We start from the raw sequence: 25276 nt of genomic DNA, 5'->3' as shown, positions 1-25276 counted from the left end.
TCAAAGTGTAAAAGAAGTCGACAATACAATTGTAAAACATTTAAAAGTACGAAAAAATTACTACAAAAAAATAATACAAAATTAGACAAAACCAGGATATTGCTCTTAGAGCAGGGGTATCAAACTCATTTGAACTCGGGGGCCACGCGATAAAACAAACTATCTCTCGGTTGAGGAGAAAGAAAAAAAGAGAAAAAGAACAAGGGAAGAGAGAAAGGAGGAAAAAAGAGAGAGAGAGAGAGAGCATGAGAAACAAAAGGGATAAAAAGTGAGAGGGGGAAAAAAGAGAAAGTGAGAATTAAATCCAAAGAGAAAATGAAAAACAGAAAGAGAGAAGGGGAAACCAAGATAGAGAGAGAGAAAAGAGAGAGCAAAAGAAAGTAAAAGGACAGAGAAAGAAACAAAGAGGAACAAAGAAAGTGAAAAAGAGAGAAAAGCAAGGGAAGAAGAAAAAAAGAAGGAAGGAAAGAAAAAGAAAGAAAGAAGAAAGGGGGAGAGAGAGAGCGAGAGAAAGAGAGAGAGACTGAGAATCAAAAGGGATAAAAAGAGATTTAGCGACTCCTAGTGGTTAAAAAAAAACACCTTCATTCATTAAAAAAAGAATACTGATTTTAAAAAATGAGCAAAAAGAGCGTGCATTTTCAAAATACTCATAGGTCTGGAAATTTGAATTTGAGCCTCATCTAGAGGGAGCTGATAGAATTTTTTTGACTTCTTCCTGCTACAGGTACCCGAAAAACAAAAATCTCACGAACGGCTACGCAAAGAAATGAGGAGAAAAACGGTGTGGCTTGGTCACTTTTGGTTCTCAGTAGTTTGTATTTTCCCTTGTGCTTTTTAGCACTTGTGTTTGGATGCACTTTACAATACACCAACGTCGAGTGGTCAAATAATACACGCTGTCCCTTTAAGCTTAAAAAAAAAAACACACACCAGAGCTTTTTCTTTGAATATTTAAAAGTTCCAACTGCGCGTCTGGTCTTTGAATAAATCGCAAGTCCAGCATGTGAACAATGCGGAATTTCTCCTGGGAAAAAACATCCCCACCAAATTCAGATTTATTTTATTTTATATAAATTATATCATATAAATGTTTCCAATGCATCAAAGGGAACTTGTACCCATTTAAAAAATATACATTTAATTTATTGTGAAGGACTACTATTTTAAATTGTAATAAAATTTCAAACGTTGCTTCGCCGCTCACTCCGAAAAATGACGCCAACTACTGGCCGGACATACACATAACACTATTGGAATACATGCAAATTAAAATATTATGACTTGGACAACATTAAGACTAATAATAAAATGTATCACATTTAATGCCTATAATTAATAGAGAAAGATCTTTAAATCCAAGGATATTTCTATTTTGAATTTCTTGCCCCAATGCTAAGCTGTGTTATTACGTTCCGAAAGTCGCTTCGTCGCTCACCCCAAAAAAATGTCGCCAACTAGTGGCCCGGCATGCACATTACACGATTGAAAAATGAAGTCGAATATTTAATCCTCGTTTAGTATTAGTACAAAAAATGTATGTGAGCTCACCTGGTGGTTTAAGATAATCCATGGGATAGCGGGAATATGGAGGAGGAGGAGACTCTAAGGGGGGGAAGAAATAAAATAGTCAGAAAAGAAATACAAAGTGAGGGAAACTTCGATGTTTTTAAAGAAACCCACCGGATAAATACAATAGTCGGGAATTAAATGTAACAAAAAACTCCTCCTGGTATCCAATAATGAACATAATGATACCTTCCCCTGTCGGTTTCGGGACTTTGTGAGCAAGACGGTGAGGCCCCGGGGGCTGGCTATTGCCTTTCACTGACAGCCAGATAAACAAGGGGGCCGCCTGGCGCCAGGAGGGCCACTATCAGCGTCTAGGACAAACTCAGATAGGGGCCCCACTCCCTTGCTCTCACACACACTTTACTTCCCCGTGCACTTTTGGATAGGTGCTTGTCATAAACATGGCTGTGCGTTTTACACGAGTTGAGTACCAAGTGAACTGACTGGAACTAATTAAAGGAAATTTAAAAAACGAGTTTTTATAAAGTAGATCAAACAATCAGGACTGAAATATTGGAATACGTTGTTTTTTATTAAAGGGACAGTCTGTATTTTGTTACTTTTACTGGTAGAAAAGAAAGGAAAAAACCTTATGATAGAAAAAAATAAGGAAAGATACATGAACTATAATAGAACATTCTTTTATATTAATGTCATAGTTATTGTCATTGAGACATTATATTTCCCTTTTTGTCTTTTTCACTATATCTTCATTTCTCCTCTCTTATAATTTGCAAAATTGAATGAAAAATTGTGCTTTTTGATCACTTTCAGTCTCTGTAGTTTGTATATTTCTGTGTGCTGTGTAGCACTCGTTTTTGGTTGCAGCAGCCTCTAGAGGTCAAATCGCGAGTCAAACATTTGGTGTATCTGAAGACATCTAATAAAGACATTGTAAATGTTATAATGTATTGTGTTCAAAGTTTACGTTGTTGATAAGTGTCACAGTCTTGTTCCACGGACGGACTGAGGAGATCATTTCTTCCTCATGCCATGAGGCTCTTTAACCCCACCCGGGGGAGTAAAAGCCCACATTAAACCACACCCACACATTTGCATATTACCCTATTTTTATTACAGCGTGTATTTTATGTAGCACTATTTGAATACTCTATATCAACACGTTGGGTATTTATGTGATATATTACTTTTCCTTTATTATTGTTTTATTTTCAACACAAGGATACTGTTGGAAGTGTGAATTTCCCTACGGTGATGAATAAAGTATCTAAGTGATTTAAATTGTGGCTGCACATATTCATCAACGTTTCTCACTTACAATGACAAGAGGTGAAACACATTTTCAAAATAACTCCTATACAGTTTCAAATTGCCGACTTGCAAAGTCTATGTGAAGCGCACAAGCTTCTGACTGAAAGAAAAGAAAGGCATCGTGGGAAGTAATTACGTTCCTTCTTAAAGATATCGTATTCGAAACGTTTGCGGCTTACAACTCTTTATTTCGAGCTAAGAAAATATGAAACTAATTGTAATACCGTTTGTATTCAGAAATGAGGACTTTGCGTTGCGTTGTTGGGGACTCACCGAGTTCACAGAGGCGGCTGATGTGGTGCGGGTTGCAGCAGACGAGCTCCGGGTTGACTTTCCCGTAAGATTCACAGCAAGACAACCTCTTGAGCTCCGAGGAATGCCTGAGGTCGGGCCACCTGAAGACTTTGTAGAGCAGCATGGGGAGAGAGTAAGACACTTGACCCACTTTGGCGTCCACTTTGGCCGGCAGCAGGAGGCAGGGGCTGCGGGCGCCCCCCTTGGACTCCACCGCCTGCAAAAGCACCTCCAAATGTTTCTCTTTAATCTTCTTGAGCGCCGAGTGGGCGAGCGCCTTCAGTTCGGCCTCCGAGCCCCCGTGGGACTTGGCCGCCACCTTGGCCGCTTTTCCCATGCAGCAGCCCCCGGGGCCATGCGTCCCCCTGTCCGCCTCCCCGTCGCCCTCCGCGGGCGCGCGGCTCCGCCACAGTCGCCGGACGAGCCCCGATCGTTTGGTCCTGAACATGCGGGACGAGATGAGGGATCCCCGGCTAAACAACGGGCATGGTGTCCGCAAACCATGAAGATTGCCGGGTCCGTGTCCGGGAATGAGGAAGGCGGCGGCGGCGGCGGCGGTGGAGAAGAGGCGGCGAGCCGGAGAAGCGGACCGGCGGGGCTGCGGTAGCAGCAGCGCGACGCCGGAAAGAGAGCTCGCAGTCCGGCCAGTCCGCTGGGCCGCCGCCGGTACTCGGCTCGCTTTAGTGGATCCTCGCTACCCACATCGAGGAGGACTTCCACGCAAATGGACTCTCTTTTAATCCCAAAACGAAGAAGAATCCCTCCAAAAGAAGGAAAAACTGCGGGATTTTGTGCTTTCTCTCCCTCAACTCGCTCCGTGCAATCCTTGAGCGTGGAATCTTGCAGCCTTTCCCTTCGCGTACACGGCCAAGTCTGTGCGTGGCACCGAGTGTGTGTCCTCCCCCCACGAGCGGGGGTACAAGTGAACGAGCACGCGCGCGTGGATGTGTGCGCGCGTGCGTGTCCTCTCCACGGTGCGCATTGACGCGCCCGCCCGGTCACATGGGCGTCTAGACAGCCTGTCGCTCGACAAGAAATGGGATTGTGTTGTTGCGCAAACACTAAGGATGTGTCGCATGCGAACGAAAGGACTTTATCAGCCGGCTCTTTGAATTAAACGACAGGAGCCGGCTCCCCGTTAATAGGGAACCGGCTTCTTTCGAAATCCTTTCTCTCTCTCTCTCTTTCTTTCTCTCCTTCTCTCTCTTTTTCTTTCTCTCCTTCTCTCACTCTTTCCCCTCTCTTTCTCTCCTTTCTCTCTCTCTTTCTTTCCCTCTCTTTCTTTCTTTCTTTCTTTCTTTCTTTCTTTCTTTCTTTCTTTCTTTCTCTTTCTCTCTCTTTCTATTTCTTTCTCACTCTGTTTCACCATTTTTCTTGCCCTCTTTTTCTCTCTCCTTCTAGATATCTTTCTCTTTATTTTATTTTCTTCACTCTCTGCTTTTCTCTTTTTTCTTGCTCTGTCTTCCTCTTTTGCTCTCTTCTCTCTTGCTTTTATTCTATCTTTCTCTTCCCCACTCTTTTTGCACCCTCTCTTCTCTCTTTTTTCTTTCTCTCGCTCTCACTCTTTCTCTCACGGTCTTTCTCCATCTTTCTCTGTCTAACTTTATTAATATCTGTCTTCCATGCTCTTTCTCTCTATCTTTCTCTCTTATCGGTCTTGTTTTCTCTCTCCTTCTCCCTCCCTCTTTATTTTTTTCTTATACCCGCTCTCTTTATTTATTACTCTTGCCCGCTCTCCCTCTTTCCATTTCTCTTTTATTTTCTTTATTTTGCTTTCCTTTCAGCCTTTTTTGTGAAGAACAAACGGTACTCTTACTCAGTCCGCTACATTAGGTTACATTGAACCCGTTACTTGAGTAGGTACGCGCATCCCTCCTTTGCTAATTTTGTTCCATGTCCCTTGTGTGAGAGCCGTTCTGGGCGGCCTAATCTCTGTCTCTTTTAAAGGGGCAGTATGACTAGCCAGGCAGGTAGCAAACTAGTGTGTGTGTGTGATCCGCCATGGAACCCAAAGGTTAAAACAGAAAAATAATGACACAGAATTAAATCTTAAACAGTGAAAATGTGATTTGATTTACCTTTTCAAAGGGTTGCTTTTTATTTTTTATTATTACATGCTGCGTTTTCTAGCATTAGCACAATATGAACCTTTGTTATTGTTTTTTTTTTTTCAATCCTCGAAGTAAACATAAAATAAAAATAGAATTTCCTAATTGCATTTCATTCATTTTATAAATTTGAATAAATTAATTTGCTGCATCATGTTTTATTATCTTTGGTAAAGTATGATGATTAAAAAAAAAGAAAAAATCAAAAAATCTGAAGAGGCGTTTGGGAGCCGAAGAGTTGGCTCTTTTCAGGGAACCGAGTCGTATGAGCCGGTTCTTAAAAAAAGAGCCGGAATTCGCCTCATTTGCAAACACGCATTATTAATCCGGTCGCAGACTCAATTGCGACCGCGAGAACACCACCCCACTGCCCTTACAGGATCCCACCTTTTATAAAACTTGACCTGGTTTTGGGCTGCTAAAAGAGTCAAAACTTTTGCATTCAAAGGATGACTCTTTCCGTTTTGAACTGTTACAATCCTTCTCCCTGATTTCGTTCGAGAGGCCACAGTACGCTTTCGTTTCGCTTCTCAAGTTGACATATTGCGCACTAAAAGTTTCCAAATGACCCTTTAAAAGCTTTTTCGTCTTGTTACGTGTTATAACACAACACACTTGAAGGTTTCAGTGCGCCTGCAGGAAAAAAACAGGATTCAAACAAAAGTCCCATGTAACTTTATTGAGCCACTTGCTCGCGGCTGCCGCCCCATGGACGTTTTAAGAACGCACTCTATATAGTGTTTTCTGCACATTTACTTTACAATCTGGATTTGCACCAAAATAATTAACAAAAACGTTCACATGTATTATATTCAATGTGCCTGTGTCTATTTAGAACAGGAGTCTTCAACCTTTTTCAAGCCGAAAGCTAGTTTTGCTACTAATTACCGCAAAGTTTGATATGGATTTCTAAAATAGAAAATTAGCGACATGGCTTGCTAATTATCTAAAAAGGGAGCTTGTTAGTTAGCTTAAAAGGTAACAAAACTAAAAGGGTGTTAGTTAGCTAGCTAGCTAGCTAAAAGAGTGAAAAGCGAACTCGCTGGATAGAAAGCTAGAGATAGAATAGCTAGATAGAAGGCCAAAATTAAGCTTGATTACTTCATTTTAAAAAAATGTTTGCTAGATAACGTGCAAAATACCATGTAAAAAGCTAGCTTGATGGCTAAACGGTAGGAATATAGCTATATAAAAAGGTAAACAGGTATAAAAAAAACTAAAAAAGCTAAAATAGCTGGCTAGCTAGCTAGCTAAAAAAGTGAAAACAAACTCGCTGGATAGAAAGCTAACAAAATAAAAAAGCTAGATAGCTTGTCAGAAAGCAGGCCAAAAATTAGCTTGATAACTAGAATTTATCTTTTAATTGTTTGCTAGATAGCATGCAAAAAAAAACTAGCTAGATACCTAAAAGGTAGGAAGCTTGCTAGCAAACAGTCTAAAAAGGTAGCCAGATCGTTAGCTAAAAGAAAACTACCTAAAAAGGTAAAAAAAAAACTTAAAGGGAGCTAGCTAGCTAGCTAAAGGAGTGAAAAGCGAACTCGCTGGATAGAAAACTGACAAAAATTTAAAAAGCTAGATAGCTGCTAGATAGTAGGCCAAAATATAGCTTGAAAACTACAATTTGTTTAAAAAAAAATTCTAGATATCATTCAAAAAGTACTATGTAAAAAGCTAGCTAGACAGCTAAGAGGTAGGAAGATAACTAGCTAAAAAGGTAAACAGGTTAAAAAATAACTTAAAGGGAGCTAATTAGCTTAGCTAAAAAAGTGAGAAAAAAAAACTCGCCAGTTAGAAAGCTAACAAAACAAAAAAAGCTAGATAGCTTGCGAGAAAGCAGGCCATAAATGAGCTTGATAACTAGATTTTTATAAAATGCTTGCTATATATCATGCAAAAAATACCATGTAAAAAGCTAGCTACATATCTAAAAAGCTTGGAAGCTTGCTAACAAACAATCTAAAAAAGTAGCCAGACGGCTAGCTAAAAAAAACCTCATAAACGAAATACATTAAAATAAGGTGATTAAAAAACAAAATAATACATTCATATATTCTCATTCTATTCTCCTAATTGCTTAAAATAATTGTCAATACTTAAATACATTGTTTGTCTATGAAGCCCATGAACTGGAATTTGTATATTTGAATTTCTGAAATAACAACTTATGTTATTACCATGTTGTTACCATGTTATTAGCTGGTTAATTAAGGGAATTGGGGTTAAATAGACTCAGTCAACCAATAGGAAAAAAGTTTTTTAACTACAAAATCAGAATGACCCAGCTCTGATGAGCTATTTTCAGAACAGTTCCGTGGGCACGGCATTGGAGACCTCTGGTTTAGAACAATGGACAGCGAAACGCAAAATGATAAAGGGGAAATTCATTTAGTTTGTGTTGTAAGAAGAGTTTTTGTATGTTGTATAAGGGAAAGTGTGTAATATTTGACCACTATACATTTGTGTTGTGAAGTATTACTGAAAATGAGTGCTATAGTGCACAAGGAAGAATGATGCCTATGGAGATTGAAATTTTATATTTTTTCTATTATTTTTGTTGTTTTTTTCTGGTACCCTTAGCAGCAAAAAGGCAGACTATCATGTCAGCTCCCTTAGTGAGACTCATGTTATGTAAAATCAGTGGCGGGTTTTGGATTTTACACCTAGGCCTTCAGCTCTGGTTTGACTCGTTGTGTCGTTCGTGTGGAATTTACCATTTTGTTTATGAGAATTCGGGTGGAGAAGTGATTTTTGCAGATCCTGGCCCGTGCGACCAGTTTTCTTGGTCCAACTATGCCAGACAACGCTGCTGCCGAGCATGGTCCGCTCAGGGAGCTGACAGCGCGGTCCGTGCAATAAGGAGGAAGAACGTGAGAAGACACGTAAAGCCTGTCTTTTGTAACAAAACCAAAGTTAGACAAGACTGTATAAACAGAGACAAAGAAGAACAATGACGGGTGGATAACCATACAATACAAAAACCTGCGAGACAGAAGTTTGCCCTGACCCCAGTGTACAGACCCAGCCCGAAATCAAGATGAGGTTGGGTTTGGGCTTAAGATCTTACCTCTAGGCTGTAAGTGGCAGACAAAACTTTTTGCTCGCTTTGGAGTTGTCCCACCCTCCGCTATTAAATCAACACAACAATACATTTCCTTGTGCAGCCCAGTCTCTTCAAGTTTAATGGCCGATTGCCGGATAAATTACCACACTGTCGCCAATCATAGTTTGAGAAACTGGTGACATTTCGTAAGGCCCTCTTGCAGGCTCTCGGACGCAAACTCAGAATCTAAATTTGTGAATTTCCCTGCAGGAATGAATAGGAAAGTATCTATCTCTCTAAATGGCTAAACCATCAGCTTTTTTGAAGACTGATGTTAATGACTCAGCCTTCAGGATTTTTATGAAAGGCCTTACAGTAGATTTCCGAGCATTGTAACGACTAATGACTGAAATGTGATTAGTTAAATGCTTAGATATGAAAGCGCACATCTGTAAGAAACACAAACAGGAAGAACCGATTAAAGGAAGCTGACAGACTACTTGGAGGACAAAATATAACTAACATCACATGATTCCGATACTTTTAGGCCAGCAGAGAAGGTGTTGCAGGCCCCCACGGCCCACAACCGTGTAAAATAAACCCAAATTTCTTGAACTATGAATATCTTCAAAATGCACGATTATATAGTTCATCTCTCTCTAGGTGAGGCTTCTGTTATCTAAAAAATACAAAAGTATCCCTATGGGTGTAGCCACAAGTGTAATATCATTTCACACCCGCTCCTTTTTTACAGATTTCCTTGTAGTTAAAGGTTCGTTATTATTAGCGAGATGCTAATTGTGTTTCTCGGAGAAGAATCCAGTCATTGTGCTGAATTTGCATGAGTCAGTGCGCGTGCGCGTGTAATTGCCCGCTAGACACAAGGACGACTTGCATGCACGCACGCATCACTATGTTAATGTGGCGACATGGCTGCGGGGCAAAAACTGGGAAGCGGGGGGTTTCCATGTTTGCCGATGGGGTCGTGATGTGTGCGTTCGTGTTTGTGTGTTTATGGGGAGAGGAGGCTGGAGTCAATCGCTCCTTCCTATTGTCTTGTCATCGCGGCGTGGCGCCATTGAGAACTGGAAGCAGGACGAGTTTGGGGAAACTCGTCTACAAGTCATCAGTCGCTTGTGGAAGTGACTCCGTGTAGGCCTTCTTCTTTATGGACTTGTGATGCGTCGTTCGCTAGCAAACAGGCTTTATGAGCCGGCTCCCTCTCTCTAGCTAACTCCCTTTACCTCTCATCTCTCTTAACTGTCTCTTCCTCAATCGCTTTCTCATTCTCATGCACGGTCTCTCTATCTCTCTACCTCTTTTCTGTCTATTTTATTCTCATTCTCTATCCAGTCTGTCTCTTTCGCTCTATCCAGTCTCTCTTTCTCTCTCAAGCTCTCCTTCTATTGCACTCTTGCGTTCTCTCGTTGTGACTCTTTTTCCTCACGCTCACTTCTTCAAACTTTTTCTCTCTCTCTTTTGCTCTCTTCTCATAATAACTCTCTTTTCTTTTTCTTGCTCTCTCTCTGCTGTGCTCTATTTCTCCTTTATTTGCTCTTTCACACCTTTTATCTCAATCCCCCTCTTTCTCTCACTTTTTCTTCACATCTCTTTCTCCCTCTCCTTTTATCGCTTTCCCTCTCCCTCTTTCCCACTCTCTCGCTCCTTCTCCTTTTTTCTCTTCCTTTATCTTTATAACTGTCTTGCTTTTTCTCTCTCCTTCTCGCTGTCTATAAGATAATATTCCTCATGCGCTTTCGCTCTCTTTTTCTCTGTCCTCGCTTTTCTCTCTACTCCTCCCATTATATCCTTCTCTCCAATCCCTCTCTCCATTCTCACACTTTTTCTCACACCTCTATTTTCTTTCCCACTCTCTACTATTACTTTCTCATACTCTTCTTTCATCCCGCTTTCTTGAAGGCGCTCGTGACTAGTCAATAGGAGTGGCGCCATCTCTGTTGGTTGCTCGGTATGAACAATTTGAGAGTTTAAATTAAGTAAATGTTCGCTTTATCTTGAAACAATGAGAGCTATTAAACTATAGTATCATCCATTTTCAAAATTCATTAATTTGGTGCATAATGTTTCATCATTATTGGCAGTATATATTGTTAAAAACAAACACATCTGAGGAGCCTTTTGGAGCCGAGCCGAAAGAGCCGGTTCCAAAAAGAGAACCGGATTTCCCATCAATATTGTGTACAGTGGCGAGGAATGAAGCGAGCATCTCTGTCCTTTTTCATTTCCAAGACATTCTGCATTATGCATACAGCTTACAGCAAACATACACAGTACAGTACATAAATATGAATTTTGAATAGGAAATTGCTGAGCCTGTTTCACTTTTAATGGCACAAAGAAAAGTAGTGTGCACCCCATTTGATAGATGTAGATTGAAGTTTTGATTATTTAAACGCATTGCAACAAAAGGGATTGGAAACCTATGAGGGATTCGTGTTGTTGATTTTTCGTGCAGTCAGGGGAGGCAGGTGAGCCTGTGCCTCACCTGTCATGGTTAGATTTATTCAGTGTTTCAATTCTTTCTCAAATATTGACACTATTTGGGGATTTTCTTTTTCAAATATTTATGATACAGATAGTATGTAAGATATTATTGTGCTGAGCATCTGCAGAGTGATGCACGTAATACCCCTGCCTCATGGCATAGGGCGATCGGGAGACCAGTGATTCTGATTTGGCGCATACGTCAGCCCCAAGTTGCCACGGAACACATAAAGCCTTTCGTTTGTAACGGAATCTAAGTCAAACAAGACCGCATAAACAGAGACAATAAAGATTGACAGGTGGGGAAAAAAGGCAGCGAGAGAGAAGCTCTGCCCGACACGGGCCGAAATTGGTTTAAGATCTTACCTCTAGGCTGTAAGTGGCAAACACAACTTTTTCCCTCTTGCAAAAAGCTTGCTTGCTTCGGAGTTGGCCGACCTTTTGCTATTAAATCAACAGACCAGCGTATTTCCTTGCTCAACAGCTGTCGGCACGATCTCTTTGAGCCTGGCAACAACTAATTGCTGAATTGTGATTGGTTATATGCATAAATATAAAATCACACATCTGGAATCAATGAAAGGAAGTTGGCGGACAAGCTGGAATTGTATGATAAGTATTGATTGACAAAATATTTATAACGTCACATGATTCTGATATTTTTAGGCAAGTAAAGAAGGCCTTGCAGACCTTCAAGGCCCACCACTGCTATCAATGTTTTTATTCCAAAGGAACAGCACATCTAAATCCAAACTTCTTTATAAATCCCGATTTGTGTGTGGATGTGTTTGTATGTGACATATAAGCTCCAAAATGGCTGAACTGGTATTCATGAAAATTAATATTTTTGTTTTTTACACCCCTGCGAGTGTCTTTAGCTAATTTTTGTGTCAAGACACCTCCACTAGATATCAACAAACATGATAAACATATGCTTTCTAGTACAATTGGCTCCGCATGCGGCTCCTTGGCACTCTCCAGTGTCAAACAAGCAACCCGGAGGCCGACTAAGGCCTGCCAAGAGTTTTAATCCAGCCAGTGAGAATACGCTGAGAGAAGCACAAGAGAAACATGACTTGCAGTTTGAAATTACACCACTGGATGCTGCCAAATCCAGGCATTACTCACAAAGCAACGGTGGCTATATTTCTTTCTCTCCTCATCGGTCTTTCTATTTGTCTCACGCTCTCTTGTTCACTCTCTTTTTCATGTCTTGCTCTTTCTCTCCCTAGTTATCCCTCTTTCTCTTCCTATCAGTCTCCCTGGTTTTTCTCTCTCACCCTCTATTTTTCTCCTTCTCTCCGTCCCATTATTACTTGTCTTGCTGCTCCTGTCTCTTGATTTATTCTTTCTCTATCCCGTATCCTTTCTCTTGTCTTTTTCAATTCTCTCAATTTTTCCTTACCATTTTTTTTCTTTCTTTTCCCGTGTCTTTGTAATCTCCCTTATCCTAATCTATTTCTTCTTTCTCTCTCTCTCTTTTTCTCTTTATTTATTTCTCTTTCCCTCTATCTTTCTCCCATTCTTTTTTTTAGCTTGAGTTTTCTCTCTGTCTTTTTTCTCTTTGTCTTGTTTGATAGTGCTGCTCCAGTGGTTATCTGGCGCTTTTTAAACATAACAACCTCGCCCAAGTAGAATGCCTGGCAATGCCGGGCCATTGTGATTGTAGAGTGTAGACTATTTATAAGACAAAAAACAATCCATGCTTTAGCTTATTAGTTACTTTGCTTTCCCATTTAAATGATCAAAGATGTAAGTTGATTTATCTGTAAATGACTGCACCACACCAGACACGAACCATTCGAACCCTCTTTCTCAATTGTCCACGATGGTATCACACAGCCAACATTTGACTTTCCGCCTCTCTGTTATGGGATGCCAAGTTCCAGCCCTTCCCAAATAAGGACACTCCCACCGGCAGGCTTAATTGTAGGCAGACGAACCCACGGTTGCGTGACACGCTCCAAACCCAAATCAATTTTATCTTGGTCTCATCAGACCACAGGGTGTGGTTTAGGTCTTCTTAGTCTGCCTGTGCCTTTGAATGAGCTTAAGAATAGTCTTTCTGGTTGAGGGTTTTTCACGTGGACCAATTTGATGCAGACTCCCCTTTCCCATACTTCTATTAGAGACCACAAATGGAACTTTTCCTCGTCCTACTTAGCTCCAGCAGTGGGCGGCTTCATCCATCTTGCTGAAATGGGAGCCCTCGGTAAGGTGACCCTGCGGCGCAAAGGAGGGCCGTGTCACTTAGGAAAGAACCTCCATTCAGCCATCTGCTAGATAAGCCCCCCGAAATACTCCCCTCCCCCCTCGCTTCCCATATTGCAGGTGAGAGCGGGCCACTCTGGAGAGAAAAGCATTAGCATTGTCCTTGACCGAGCCACAACTTGAGGGAAGAAAATCCATACAATGGCGTGAAATTCTCTCAATGTCCTTTTTACCTCCTTTGTGGAGCAGTTGTAATTTCCGTTTTATTTTCCTGGGCAAGAAGAGCGACTGGGTTCCGTGACCTCGACCGTCACAGGATTGGGACTGTTATTTTACGCTTTGTGGCGTATTTCTTTAGGTGTACCCCTCAACCCTCATTTTTTGGTTAAAATCGACATAACACATTTCACGGCTCAATTAAGCATGTAAGTGACTTGTTTTAGGTGAGGTGTCTTTAAAAAGTTGAAAGTTACATATTTTCTCTATTATGTGTGTGTTAACAATGCCCAGCGTTTAAAGAGCCTTTATCTCGCTTTCCCCTTCTCTCTAATCTACTAGTCCAGCCCCCGAGAGAATGTTCTATCGTGTGGCCCCCGACAAAAAATGAGTTTGACAACCCTGGTGAAAAGAATTCACTTCGGAAAATGCAATAAAATTAATAATGTTATCTTATTGAACTGGCAGTTAAATTTGCTTATTTTATATATGATGTTTCCTATATTATGCATTATTTTCACTTAAAGAAAACACAAGACGACTAGAGATAATAAGTGAGCATCAAGGATTTCCACATCAAACCTTGTATTACTAACACTGTCTCGCTTTTTATTTTTCTACAAATGTTTTATCTGTTTTATGCAGAGGTTGATAGTAATGAGTTGGATTTACTCCTTTACATTAACTTGAGTACGTTTTGGGACATTTTAGTTAGGAGTATTTCAAAATCACTATACTTTTTAATTTTACTTCAGTAGATTTGTGGGGAAGAAACTACTCTTACTCTGCTACATCGGGCTACATTAAAGCAGTTACTTAAATCCTCTCCAACTAAATACGTGTCTGTCTCTGCTAAGGTGCACTTATTTTGTCAGAGACCTTCTTTTATTTAGATTTGACCCAAACTACCACCAGGTGGCACTTGTGAGCAGGGTTAAGAACTTTTTTAACGGTATTGTATGCGCAGTGTAAACAGCTGTCGCCTCACATATATTTTTTTTAATCCACAGAGGGTTCACTTAAACAAACTGAGTAAATAGACTTAAAATGACACAGACTTGGAATTTACTGTTGATTGGACGTAATGGTTGTTTAAAAACAAAATCAATAAACAAGACGTTGCTACAGTTACTCAGTGCTTCAGTAGTTTTTTCACTAAGTGCCGTAAATTCCGGACTATAGAGCGCACCTGATTATAAGCCGCACCCACCACATTTTAAGAGGAAAACCGATTTTGTACATACACGAGCCGCACCTGTATATAAGCCGCATGCGCCCACATTTAAACATGTGAAACAACCACAAAAATTAACCCAAACCCGACTTCAAGTCCCGCGATTGAAACTAAATGTCCTTCATCAAAGTCCACAGTCCAAAAATCAGCCGGCAAAATGAACGAAAAATGATACTGGTACTTAAGGTTTGATGCAGACCTGCAGAGTCCGGGTCCCGTTGAAAGTAATCCAAGGAAAAAAGTGTATATTTCCAAAGGTGAGGGTGGGAAAAATATATCAGATGAACACATTTACTCATGCAACTCCTTTTTCTTTAACCAACTTTTTACCCCCTCTTCATTCCTCCTTTGTCCCTCACCTTTAGCAGTCCCCACTTAAACTCGGGACCCCGCGTTAGTTCCGCCCCTAATTTTTCGTTCACCCGTGCAAATCAGAATAAGTGTCTAAAATACTTACAAATAAATACATTACAAAAATAAACAGTTGAAAATACATATTAGACATGGGTTACACATATTTACAAAGAAAGACGGTACACCGAGAGTTTTCAAAGCTTTAATAATAATAATATTGCTTTCATCCCAAACGGTGGCTGTGACATGGCAGTTAATGGTAGCAACACCCGAGAGCCGCTGTCGGCCGTTATAAAAATAACATAAATTGGCCGCATCACTGAATAAGCCGCAGGGTTGAAAGTTAGGGAAAAAAGTAGCGGCTTATAGTCCGGAATTTACGCTACTTTATTTTTGCGACTCTTCCCTCCTTTGGTTTTATGACAGTGATCAATCTAATTTGTACCAGGATGAAGTTTCACAGGGTGAATAATTTGACACAACTGCTGCTTTGACTCGTTTTTAATTGAAGCCCCGACTGAAAAAGTATAATTCACCTCTTGCTATGCGCTTCTCAGGTATAACTGGAAGCATTTTGTATTATTTTCACACATTTCAGGAGCTTTTTTGTTTACAAGGGGAAACAAAATTCAATAAAAATGCTAAACATGCATATAAATATACAAAGAAGACAAGGTTGGATTACTTGCTTTTACCAGTTTGTTTCTCTTGATGACAGACAACGTGAGGAAGGAAGTGAAGTAACCTGCTTCAGTACTGCATCTGAAAATATACTCCAATATGCTATATTATAAAACATTTTTAACAAGCTGAATGCATTCAAGCAGTACAATGAAGTATTAGAAGCACACTGAAACGCCTTCCCCTCGACAAAATTGATAAGAAACTAGAAATCAAATAGAAAAATCTAAAAGTGGTGGTGGGGGGACCCTACAAAAACGTTTTTTTAACCCCACCTCAACATTTAAGAATCAAATATTTCTCATCATCTCATAATACTGTGAATTATATATCAATCAATGAACAGCGTTACCATAGTATGTTTTATGGAAAATACCCCAAGATGATTTATTTTTCCCCAAAAAATATTGACACAGCAGTTAAGAGGAAAATACTCCAGATTGCTTAATAGAAGTTAGATTAAGTACTAGAACATTTCACCTTAACACTCCACTTATTGAAACATGAATATTTTGTTTGTTTGTTTGTTTGTACATGATTCAATTGTTTGTTTGTTTGTACATGATTCAAATTGAATCTTTTCTTCCGGCGCCGTCACGAATGGCAGCCACTCCAGCAGCTCCCGTGTTATTTTCGATTGTTCTCGATTGTTCTCAGCTCAGGGATGCTGCTGGAAATGTGAATTTCCCTTCGGGGATGAACAAAGTATCTATCTATCTATCTATCATATAATGATTTTAACTATTGAGCAATACATATTCCCAATTCGAAGGGCGTATTTTATTGTTGAAAGTATATCGGTTACTACAAACAATTTAACGGTCATATAATCCCTCTCATAGTATTTTGCACAACCAGTATTTAACTTTTAAATCACAACCTTAATTTCAGTACAAGTGAATAATTATAGTTCAAATATCTGATTTGGAGTCAATTCATTTATCTCATGTTTATTCTAAAAGTACTATGACGAAAAATATTTCAATAAAACTCGTAACATCCCGATTGTAACGCTGTAACCTTTATGAGACATATGCTCGCTGTGATAGGGAAAAGTCAATTCTTGTTAAGGGCCGTGTTAAAGCTTCTACTTTGAGTTAAAGCTTCATCCTTGCGTTAAGAGTTATAGCTTTAACTCAAAGTTAACTGATTTATAGCTTTAACTATGAGTTAAAACTTCAACTCCTATATAAGGTATAATGCGTTTAAAGTTTCTTTTTGTATAATTAACAATTTCAACAGTTTCTATACAAAAATAAATAAATCCCACCTCAAACAAACCCAAAGAACAACAGGCAAGAGAGCAGTTCATGCTTTTAAAGTTTTAAAATTATATTTGAATTTGAATTAACTGAAACTGAACACATTAGTTAAAATATTAAAGCAACTTAACTGCTTTAGGTAAAGAGGCCTTAAAACTTTAACTTTGCATTAAAGCAGCTCCAAAACCAAAACTGGTATTGAAAATCTTAGTTACCGGTAGGACATAGCAATCAAAGTATTATTTGCTCACCATGGTGGTATCAAAGACGTTGAAATGAGTTGAAGTGCAATATTGAGACAAAAGTCGTCCATCTTGGTTCAAATACAATGAATGAAAATAAGCATGAGAGCCTCTTTAACTCATTCTGTGCCAAAGACATATTTTACATTTGAATTTTTCCAACACTCCGCCAAAAAGTCATGACATGCAAAGGAGGACAATTTTGCCCTTTTAAGGTACAATTTACGTATAAATTGAAGTAAAAGAAATCGGAAAATTACAAAAATCGTTCAGTGCTATAGTTTTTCCCACCTACATGACAAAAATGTTATCAAATGCAGCAAGAGACAAATTTGCCTTTTTAAGCACAATTAGAAATAAATTGAAGCACAAATATCGGAAGAAAACATCCTTGAAGCTTTTTAATTTTCAGTAAATTTTAATTCAGTTTATAACTAAATTTTACTTAAAAATGCACATTTGTCTTCTCTAGAGTTTCATTCATTTTTGAGGAGAGTCAGTTGAAAAAAGGTAGATGTCGTAAAAAATGTCTGGCACTGAATGAGTTAATGGTACCATTTCACTCCCTTCCTGTGCATTCTATAGGTATTTATAAACATTCCTATTATAATGAGAAAGGAAAAACCAAAACAGAACAAAACAAAAAACCTATTTATTAAATATTTGAAGATGTTTCTCCGATTTCAGAATCTTCCTGAAGTCAAATATTTGTTCAGCATGGCCTTAATGCTCCTTCAAAACCAAAATGTGTACCATAAAAAGCAGTCGTAAAAAGTGAGCATTTTAAGCATATTTAGGAAATGCTCATGGCGCTTGTAAATATTTTCTTGCATGTTCTCCATATTTCAATATGAGCTTTGCGCCCGTTGACCAAAGTGGGCCAGATTGTGACATATGAGGTTTCTCTTCAATGATATTTTGATACAATTCTTTTTCTATAAATGAGAAACAACGACCAGGATGATTATCAGTCGCCTGTTGCCGTAGCAACCAGATGGCGAATGCAAGCGTTACTGCGCTGTGGAAGCAGGTCAAGCCTCCAGGAAGATTCCCGGTGGAGAAACCAGAAGGATTGTTTGGTTAACGACAAAATAATAAAATGAGGTTGCGCTGTAACTTAAAGTCCGAGCGTTTATGAAGCAGTGTCCTATAAAAAACACCTTTCGACACACATACTCATACAAAAACCGCAAGTTGGCCTCATCCGGAGTCCATGCTGAAGAGCTCAATGCCGTCCGGGCTCCAGTGGAGGCCCACGCCCGAATTGAAGACCAGCGACCAAACGTACGGGATGAAGAAGTCCTCGGGCTGGTCTTCCTCCACGTACTTGAATTTCAGCTCTGGGAACTTCTGCACAGTGGGAGGGATGTTCAGGAAAGTGATTAAGATGCATGAAGAGGAAAGGCACACTTGTGAAATTTGCTAAGAGTGACATCTCGCTTCTTCAAGGTCTCACGTCTCTCAGCGTTGCAGTCGATAAGACGCAAAAGCATAGATGATGACCTTGCTATGCATGTACTGAGGCTGCAGCCTTTTCTGTATGCACTATATTTAGGGGAGGGTGATTGTGGATATAAACAACAAATATTTTTGGCTGGTATTGCCATGCTTGATAACACCTCAATCCTAGGGATGCAAAATATCTATAGTGATTCGTTTTTAATGAATAAGGTGCACCGGACTATAAGGCCCTTGGAATTAAAAGTACTGTTTGGGTTGCACGATCAATAAAGACAATAACGTATTTATGCAGTGATCAGTCGGAATTAGAGCCAAGATCGGTTCTTAAAAAAAAAAAAAAAAAAACAGCCCGACCCGGCCTGTAGGTATTAAACCCCCCGCACAGCCCAATTGACCTCATTAAAGGTACCAAGCAGGAAACAAACCCAGGCTTTTTTATAATCTTTTTGAGGAATCCGGAGGGGTAAGGGCAATTTGGACATACTCTGCTACAGCACCCACCCAGATTCCATCGCGCGGACCTTGCACAAAGAGAAAAAAAAAAACAGAACCATGACGAAGATGTTTATTTTGGAAATCACCAAACCATCATGGCATTGCATAGAACTGGATATTAATAACATTTCGTCACTGCAGTGGCGCACATTCTTAAAGGGATAGCTACATCTAGTGGTGGTTAACACTACTTATATTCAATCACATCACAAGAAGGACAATTCTTAAAAACACAGCGCGAAACCCGTCCCCGACCCGAAATCAAACTTATTTGATTGACATTTTAAGCCCGACCTCGGGCTTGGTTCGGGCTCCGTACCTAAAATCTTACCTCTAGTCAGAATATATCACTGATCACACCCGAAAAACATTGGATGCAATGGGAATTAAAGCCGGATCACAGCAGGGAGCATGCTGGCTCCTATGTACTAGGCACAGAAGAGATATGAGAAGCATCGGTAGTGGGTAGTGAGGTGGGCCTGTAAGTCGAAGTCCGACCCAATCAAATTTTTGGCTGGGTGGGCCTAAAATATCAATCATTACGTTTGGGCCTTGCTGCCCTCACATATTTTTTTTGTATTATCCTTGTGTCATTGTTCTGTTTAACTAGTCTTGTTTAACTTGGATTTCGTTACAAAAAGGCTTTATGTGTCACGCATCCACGCAGCGCACTTCGAATTATTTTTGTGATACAGCTGCAAATAAGTATTTGAAGACCTGAGAAAATGAAAGTTATTTCTTGGTACAGTAGCCTTTGTTTGCTATTACAGACGTCAAATGTTCGCTGTGTTTTTCATCAGGTTTGCACACACTGCAGGAGGGATATTGGCCCACTCCTCCACACAGATCTTCTTTATGTCAGTCAGGTTTCTGGGCTGTTGCTGAGTTTGAGCTCCCTCCAAAGATTTTCGTTTGGGTTCAGGTCTGGAGACTGGCTGGGCCATGCTAGAACCTTGATATGCTTCTTATGGAGCCAATCCTTGGTTTTCCTGGCTGTGTGCTTAGGGTCGTTGTCGTGTTGGAAGACCCAGCTACAACCCATCTTTAATGCTCAGACCGAAGGAAGGAGGTTGTTCTCCAAAATCTTACTATAATACGACTCCAGTCATCCTCTCTTTAATGCAGTGCACTTGTCCTGTCCTATGTGCGGAAAAACACCCCCTTTACACCCCCATGTTTCACAGTAGGGATGGTGTTGTTTGGATGGTACTCTTCATTCTTCTTCCTCCAAAAACGCTGAGTGGAATTATGACCAAAAGTTCTATTTTGGTCTAATCTGACCCCAAAAATTTCTTCCTTGACTCATCTGTATCATCCAAATGGTCATATGCAATTACTCTGTAGCCCTTTCCAACCTCGTGGAGGTGTACAATTTTGTCTCTGGCGTCTTTGGACAGCTCTTTGGCCTTCGCCATGTTATAAGTTAAAGTCTGATCCTCCATGATTTCCAATTAGGAAAAATAGCAAAACAGCAGGGTGTTCAAATACTTATTTTCTTCACTGTAGGGAGTGACAGAGTTTTAAAAAAATTCCCTTAACAGTATCTTATAAAAAAAAAGTAAAATAGTGTTGCTGACCGCCCACTATATTAATCTTCATTAACGACATAATTAAATAATCATCAATGTTTGGCACACGCTTTATTAATATTTAGAATTTCTCTTTGTATGTGGCTATTTTAAATCAGGTTTAGGGGGCCACCTATATGCCATACAGACTCGTTTATGTTCCATGAAATGGCGTGGCAGGTATCTTTTCACACAGGAGGCAACTAAGCAATCACTCAAAGCTCCTACAGTAGCAGCAGATGTAATTCCACCTGACTCAGAAGTTGAATTGCTTACAGGTCCCACTGAGACACGGATCAACTCGGAGGTCCGAGGGTCGACCTCTTAACTAACGGGGCCGCGTGACGCCTCTCCCGCCTTTTGACCCCCGGCTCCTGTTTGCCGAATCAAAGCGGCGGTGCGTGGCTCGCACACCGGGGAAATAAGAGGAAACATCTTTGCTGGATGTGCCTGACCTGTGCTCATAACAGGTAAACACATCAGGGGAGCGTAATAAAATGAAACCGAACACGGAGCGGTGTCGTTTTGCACAACAGTTTGACCTTATTGTCTGAGCCTGCGGCGGCGAGGTGCCGAGTTACATGATTACTCGCTAACGACGGTCGGACTCCCCAGGATAGCGTGGACCGCAGACACACAAACGCACACACGCATTGTTGTACTATTTACACTGCAGTCCAGACGACAAACAACGCTGTCTCGGGTGACAATCAGGGGAGTAAGATGGGTAATATTTACACCTGTATTTTCGGGTTGGGATGCCTTTTAGAAGATATACATCCAGTGAAGAAAATAAGTGTTTGAACACCATGCTATTTTGCTGTTTGTCCCACTTAGAAATCATGGAGGGGTCTGAAATTTTCATCATAGGTGTACGTCCACTGTGAGAGAGACAAACTGAAAAGAAAAATCCAGAAACCACAATGCGTGGTTGTTTAACAATTTATTTGTGTGATACAGCTGCAAATAAGTATTTGAACACCTGTGTTTCATCTAGAATTCTGACCCTGAGAGACCGGTTAGTCCGGCCACTAGAAGTCCACTGCACTCCATGTATCATCCTGAATCAGATGCACCGGTTTGAGGTCATTAGCTGCATACAGACACCAGTCCACACCATACAATCAGTAAAGTTTTAACTTGTAACATGGCGATGACCAAAGAGCTGTCCTAAGACACCAGAGACAAAATTGTACACCTCCACAAGGCTGGAAAGGGCTACGGAGCAATTGCCAAGCAGCTTGGTAAAAAAGGTCCACTGTTGGAGCAATCAGTAGAAAATGGAAGAAGCTAAACATGACGGTCAATCTTAATCGGAGTGGAGCCCCATGCGAGATATCACCTTGTGGGGTCTAAATGATTCTAAAAGCGGTGAGGAATCAGCCCGAAACTACACGACATGAGTTGTTCAATGACTTAAAAAGAGCTGGAACCACCATTTCTAAGGTTACTTTAGGTAATACACTAAGACGTCATGATTTGAAATTATGCATGGCACGAAAGGTTCCCCTGCATAAACCACCTCATGTCAAGACCCTTCTTAAGTTTGCATATTACCATTTGGATGATACAGAGGAGTCATGGGTGAAGTTTTTGTGGTCACATGAGACAAAACTAGAACTTTTTGGTCATAATTCCACGAAGCGTGTTTGGAGGAAAAAGAATGAAGAGTACAATCCAAACAACACCATCCCTACTGTAAAGCATGGGGGTCTAAAGGGGGTGTTTTTCTGCACATGGGACAGGACAAGTGCACTGCATTAAAGAGAGGATGACTGGGGCCATGTATTGTGCGATTTTGGGGAACAACCTTCCCTCACTCATAGCATTGAAGATGGGCTGTGGCTGGCGTCTCCAACACGACAACAACCCGAGGGCACAAAGCCAGGAAAACCAAGGAGTGGCTCCATAAGAAGCATTTTAAGATTCAAGCATGGCCCAGCCTGTCTCCAGACCTGAACCCAATCAAAAAACTTTGGAGGGAGCTCAAACTTTGTGTTTCTCAACAAAAGCCCAGAAACCTGACTGATATAGAGAAGATCTGTGTGGAGGAGTGGGACAAGATCCCTCCTGCAGTGTGTGCAAACCTGGTGAAAAACTACAGGATTTGTTTCACCTCTGTAATAGCAAACAAAGGCTACTGAACCAAATATTAACATTCATTTTCTCAGGTGTTCAAATACTTATCTGCGGCTATACCACACAAATAAATCATTAAATATTTATGCATTGTGATTTCTGGATTTTTCGTTTTAGTTCATCTCTCTCACAGTGGACATGCACCTTTGATGAAAACTTCAGACCCCTCCATAATTTCTTAGTGGGAGAAATAGCAAAATAGAAGGGTTTTCAAACACTTATTTTCTTCACTGTAGATTGGTTTATGGAAAAAATAATTTTCAATTAGTGTGACGATACATATTAAGTGGCTTCAGTACTGTTTTCAATATTAGAGAAAATATATATATTTTGTTTAATTCTTTTTATTAGTAAAAAAACAACAACAATGTAAAGTATGGTAAAAGTAGAGAAGCAATACCACAGGATCCTTGAAAAGTCCTAAACGGCATTGAATTTACTATTCTTAAAAGAATAAGCTTTAAAGTGTTTTAAATCCAGTCTTAAAATTTGAACACATAAGATTAATATTTGTTTGATTAAAAATATTTAATACGATTTGTCTATTGTTTTTTTAATAAGTCACCAATTTACTTTTGTGGCAATCTCACGTGACCATGATATCGGAATTATCAAAACAATGATGCGGTTTCAGTCGGGCCTTATAGAGCAGATGCATATTTTAGTCTACCCACAATACATATAGCAATTTCGGACAGAGGTGTTTACTCTCGACCATGGGAAAGTGTACATTTAGGAAAATGTGGCCTTAGACAAACCCCAGGTAATGCGTACGAGGTACAATGTATTGAGTGCAGAAAATATTTGTGTTTTTTGTTTGTTCCGATTGTTTTTTTTTGTGGGCTTGGTCTTAAATTTGATTTCAAAAGGCAATAAAAGAGTCTTCAAAGGTCTTGAATGTAACTTGCCTTTAGCTGTAGGAACTCTGCACCAGAATGTTTATACAATAGTAGAATATTTCTTTTCGTTTATGATTGGTCAAAGCTTGAAGGTTCATGTTTTTTTTGTTTTATCTTATGCTCAAGATATTATTATTAACACGTTGTAGACTTGTGCTCCCTAATGTAGTGGCATAGAAAATGAATCGTTCTGTCTGTTTCAGTGTTTTATTTCAATACTTGGGAATTCCAATACAGTGGAAGTCATATTTCAATAGAGCGGCAGTCTACTTGAAAATACACAGCAGCAGTCCTGATATTGAAATTGCTGAACGATGAACACTGTTAGCACAACATTTGACAACAACACTTGAAGAGAAAACGATTGAATATCCTACTCGAGTACAAGAGGGCATGTTTTTTGCCCTTTTCAATTCATGTATTACTGAATTATGCATGAATCTTAATAAGAAAACTTCAACAAGAGGTGCCATCGGGCGTGGATCCAAATTAGGATTGTACGACACCCTGCGGCAGAGTTCCACCTTCGACTGAAAGCGATTCTTGCTAACATTTCAATTATCTTTGTCGCCTTACAATTGTCCCATAATAGGTAAGATCCTCCTTAATGTCATGGCGATTAAAGGTTTTTTCAAACATATTTTTTTTCCCAACAAGGCATAGATCGTGTAGTGTTCCTCCTCACAATTATGAAAAATATTACGCGCTGGGGGATTCGAGAAATAAAGTTTCGAAATTCCATCTGGCTTGTTTGCGGAAGAGCTGTGATGTCATTAAAGGATCACAACACTTTCAAAACGGTGAATTAAATTATCACAACATGTGAGGCCAGCTCAGGAAAAGCAAGCGATTGTAGTGAACAGCGATTGCATACCATTTATGGTTGGAGGTAGGCAATTGTGTCTTTTCATTTGTTATTCACTGCATGTGGCGTGGTTGGTTTAATTTTGTCCGGCTAGGTCCCGGTTAGGGCAGCACGACGGGGCAGTGGTTAGCGCGTGTGCAGGCGCAGTTCTAAGGTCTTGGGAACCTCCTGTGTGGGTTCAAATCCAGCTACCGGACTTCCTGTGCAGAGTTTGTATGTTCTCCCCGTGCTTGCGTGGGTTTCCTCCGGGCACTCCGGTTTCCTCCCACATTCCAAAGACATGCATTTCAGGTGGATTGGCCGGTCCAAATTGTCCCTAGGTGTGTATGAGCGGGCGAGTTGTCTGTCCCTGTGTGCCCTGCGATTGGCTGGCATCCAGTTCAGGGTGTCCCCTGCCCACTGCCCGATGATTGCTGGGATGGGCTCCAGCACCCCTGCGACCTTACTGAGGATAAGCGGTGCAGCTAATGAGATGAGATGAGATGAGGTCCCGGTTAGCATTGGGGCTGCTGAGGGCCTTCCTCTTATGTTTGCTCCCCGTTGGCGCTCAGTGTTTGCCCACTGTGTGTTGTTTGGCCAGCAGCTTGATTTAAGTGCCGGTTTTGCAATGTCCTTTGGTTTATCCCTGGCCAGCTACGCATGTATTGCCATTTGCTTTTCGTTGTTGGTTCCCGGTTTGCCTAGCTACTCACTGTTTTTTTTTAAAGGTTAGCCTGCCATTAGCACCAGTTTTGCCGTGTTCCTTGATTTGTTTATGCCCGTCCGGCTTTGCTATTGTCGCCGGAGCCATTGCCACTTTTTTTTTTTGGTCCCTGTTAGCCTGGCAGCTCACTGCATGCTTTTTAACCAGATAGCTGT

General features: G+C 40.4%; 2 protein-coding genes across 4 annotated transcripts in view; both read right to left on the bottom strand.

Annotated features, from left to right (window-relative positions):
• The window catches only part of smad7 (SMAD family member 7), a 34237-nt gene extending 30057 nt beyond the window's left edge, over window positions 1-4180 (bottom strand). Inside the window, exons 1-2 of the mRNA XM_088355749.1 lie at window positions 3118-4180; window positions 1552-1605 (exon numbers count right to left, since the gene is read on the bottom strand). Of these exons, the coding sequence (XP_088211875.1) occupies window positions 1552-1605; window positions 3118-3586 (523 nt within the window). The 5' untranslated portion in view covers window positions 3587-4180. The remainder of the gene's footprint in view (window positions 1-1551; window positions 1606-3117) is intronic.
• An 11112-nt stretch (window positions 4181-15292) lies between these two features.
• Window positions 15293-25276, bottom strand: part of dym (dymeclin) — a 76886-nt gene continuing 66902 nt past the window's right edge. For all 3 annotated transcript variants that reach the window (XM_088319620.1, XM_088319619.1, XM_088319621.1), the window contains one exon: window positions 15293-18341. In XM_088319620.1, coding sequence (XP_088175746.1) covers window positions 18192-18341 — 150 coding nt within the window. In that variant the 3' untranslated portion in view covers window positions 15293-18191. The remainder of the gene's footprint in view (window positions 18342-25276) is intronic.

This window comes from Urocampus carinirostris, chromosome 16, assembly GCF_059441175.1.
Source record: "Urocampus carinirostris isolate Australia breed hairy pipefish chromosome 16, RoL_Ucar_1.0, whole genome shotgun sequence".
In the NCBI taxonomy this organism is placed as follows: Eukaryota; Metazoa; Chordata; class Actinopteri; order Syngnathiformes; family Syngnathidae; genus Urocampus; species Urocampus carinirostris.
This window is presented reverse-complemented; position numbering and strand designations above follow the sequence as displayed.